The sequence below is a fragment of the Enoplosus armatus genome, unplaced genomic scaffold, assembly GCF_043641665.1.
Source record: "Enoplosus armatus isolate fEnoArm2 unplaced genomic scaffold, fEnoArm2.hap1 Scaffold_253, whole genome shotgun sequence".
NCBI classification, from domain to species: domain Eukaryota; kingdom Metazoa; phylum Chordata; class Actinopteri; order Centrarchiformes; family Enoplosidae; genus Enoplosus; species Enoplosus armatus.
This window is the reverse complement of record NW_027261219.1, coordinates 24,310-26,547: the sequence shown is the minus strand read 5'-3', so window position 1 is coordinate 26,547 and position 2,238 is coordinate 24,310. Positions and strand designations below refer to the sequence as shown.

At 50.1% G+C, this 2,238-nt stretch overlaps 1 protein-coding gene across 1 annotated transcript; it reads right to left on the bottom strand.

Annotated features, from left to right (window-relative positions):
• Positions 1 to 723: 723 nt before the first annotated feature.
• LOC139307219 (dnaJ homolog subfamily C member 25-like) lies at positions 724 to 1,721 on the bottom strand (the record flags this gene model as incomplete). Its single annotated transcript, XM_070931072.1, has 2 exons — positions 1,368 to 1,721; positions 724 to 876 (listed from the first exon to the last, which is right to left on the bottom strand). Coding segments are annotated over exons 1-2 (507 nt in total), but the record flags the coding sequence as incomplete, so codon positions are not given.
• Positions 1,722 to 2,238: the final 517 nt, after the last annotated feature.

Here is a 2,238-nt window from a genome sequence, read left to right as displayed (position 1 = left end):
ATGTACATATGTGTGTGTGTGTAGCTGGCTATTGTAAACTAATATGGTGGTTTACCATAGTTTAGGTGATTTAGATGTTAGTATGCTAATGTTACTACTAATTAGCACCACACACAAAGTACAGCTAAGGCTGCTGGCAATGGTTTTGCAGGTATTTGGTCAGAAACGAACGTTAAAATTGTAGCCTGATGACGGTGCCAGACGAAAGGTGGGGAGTTATTACAGTTCATCCTCAGGGAAACATGAATATCTGTAGCCAATTTGATGGCAATCTTATTCAGTAGTTTCACAAGACATTTCAGTTAAAACCTCAAATGTGAACCTCATGGTGGCGCTAGAGGAAAAAAAAGCCCGGGGATCGCCAAAGTCAGGAGCATTCTCCCTCTGAAAACTGACCGACGGACCAACATTACAAGAGCCTCCGCCAGAAGGAGTATTATAGATGTACTGGCTAAAGAGGACGCTCGCAATTCAGAGCGAGTTGAGTTGAGACAACAGCCCGAGAGCTAGCTGTAGCAACAGTCTCTCTGTCGTCGTCTGAAATGGATAAGATGAGCCTCTCTCAGGAAAAAAAAACACGGCGGCACCGATAAGCTCGGAGGCAAATGCGAGTTCCAATTTGGCACCGGTTCTCCATTCCCATCCCTCGTTGTAAGCGCGAGGAGAGGTGCTCGTGGAACCCGTCGGCAGTCTCTGAGCCCCGCTGGGGGGCTGCAGCCGTACCTGGAAGATGGAGATGGCACAGATGGTGACCAGTATGACGATCCTGACGTCCACTTTGGGGGTGAGCTGTCGACGGTAGTAGGCGTAGTAGTGCTGGTAGTACTCCTCGGGGTGGTCCAGCATGTAGTCGTAGTCCCGCCGAGTGTCCTCATCCTACACACACACACACACACACACACACACACACACACACACACACACAAAAGCAAGGCATTACTTAGGTTTTTTACGTGAAGCTCTCTGGTATGAAGTCCTGCAGGAGGAGAAAACAATCGTTGTTGATGTTGCTAACAACTTTTAACCCCCCTTAGTTTTGCTTGCTGTGTTTTTAAGGAGGTCACACATCAATGTGGTATCACCAGAATATATACATACGCACCTCCTTTACGAGTAATGTGGATAAACATGACACCATATGGAAACATCACTCCCTACACGGATGTTATATTACAGCATGTGAACACACCATAAAGCCCTATAGGAGTTATTACGTGGGAGGAAGTGGACTACAGTTCTGTACTGGTCCCATAAAGTAATATTTAATGAATATTTAGTCAGCAGAATAATGTTGGACACGGTACGCATTAGGGACAGCACTGTCTTCTGCTGGACTTGGTGTCTTGATGAAAACTTCTTGGACAGACCTTTAACGTCTCGTACGCGGTCGCGATGAGCAGGAACTTCTTCTGGGCGGACTCCTGGGTCTCTCCCTCCGAGCCAGGCTCTCCCGGCCTGAACCGGTCTGGGTGGTACCGGCGGGCCAGCTGCCGGTAAGCCCGGGCGATCTCCGCCTTGGCGGCCTCCCGTGGGACGCCGAGCACGTCGTAGCAGACGTCGGTGCCGCAGTAGAGGCCCTCCACCAGAGCGGTGACCGTCGGCATGGCGGACACGGAGAGCAGGAGCACCGCGAGCCGCCACCAAGGCTTCGCCGACCGCGGACGACCAGCAGACCCTCCTCCTCCTCCGCCGCCGTGGAACAGCTCCGTGAGGGCAGCCATCTCTGTCTACCTGCCGCTACTCGGAGCCCTGGCTGTCCTGCCGCACGCTGATTACATCATCAAGACGCGCCGGGGCGAAAAAAAAAGGATGACGAGGCATCAAAGATGGGCCGTTTTTGGATCCGCCTACTGCATACTTGTAGACTTGTTGATAAATGCAGCATGTGGACTACATATACCAATAAACCATTCAACCATTAATACATGAGCACAACCAGTGACTATATAGCACAACTAAATGACCACGGACATACTGACATACTGACATACTGACACTGTCTAACAATGCAAGAATAAGAAGTTAAGAAGTAACGTTAATGGCGAGCCACCGCCAGCGCTTTGCATTGTGGGAGCTGTGTCGAGGTCGACCGGCCCGATGCATGCTGGAGATTTATTTTGCTTTTTGTATTTTGTTTACACACCACATGCTACATGTTGCCCAAGAGGGCCAAAAACCCCAACGACATTTTAAAAAATAACATTTGTTGTGCGCGCGCGTGTGTGCGTGCGTGCGTGT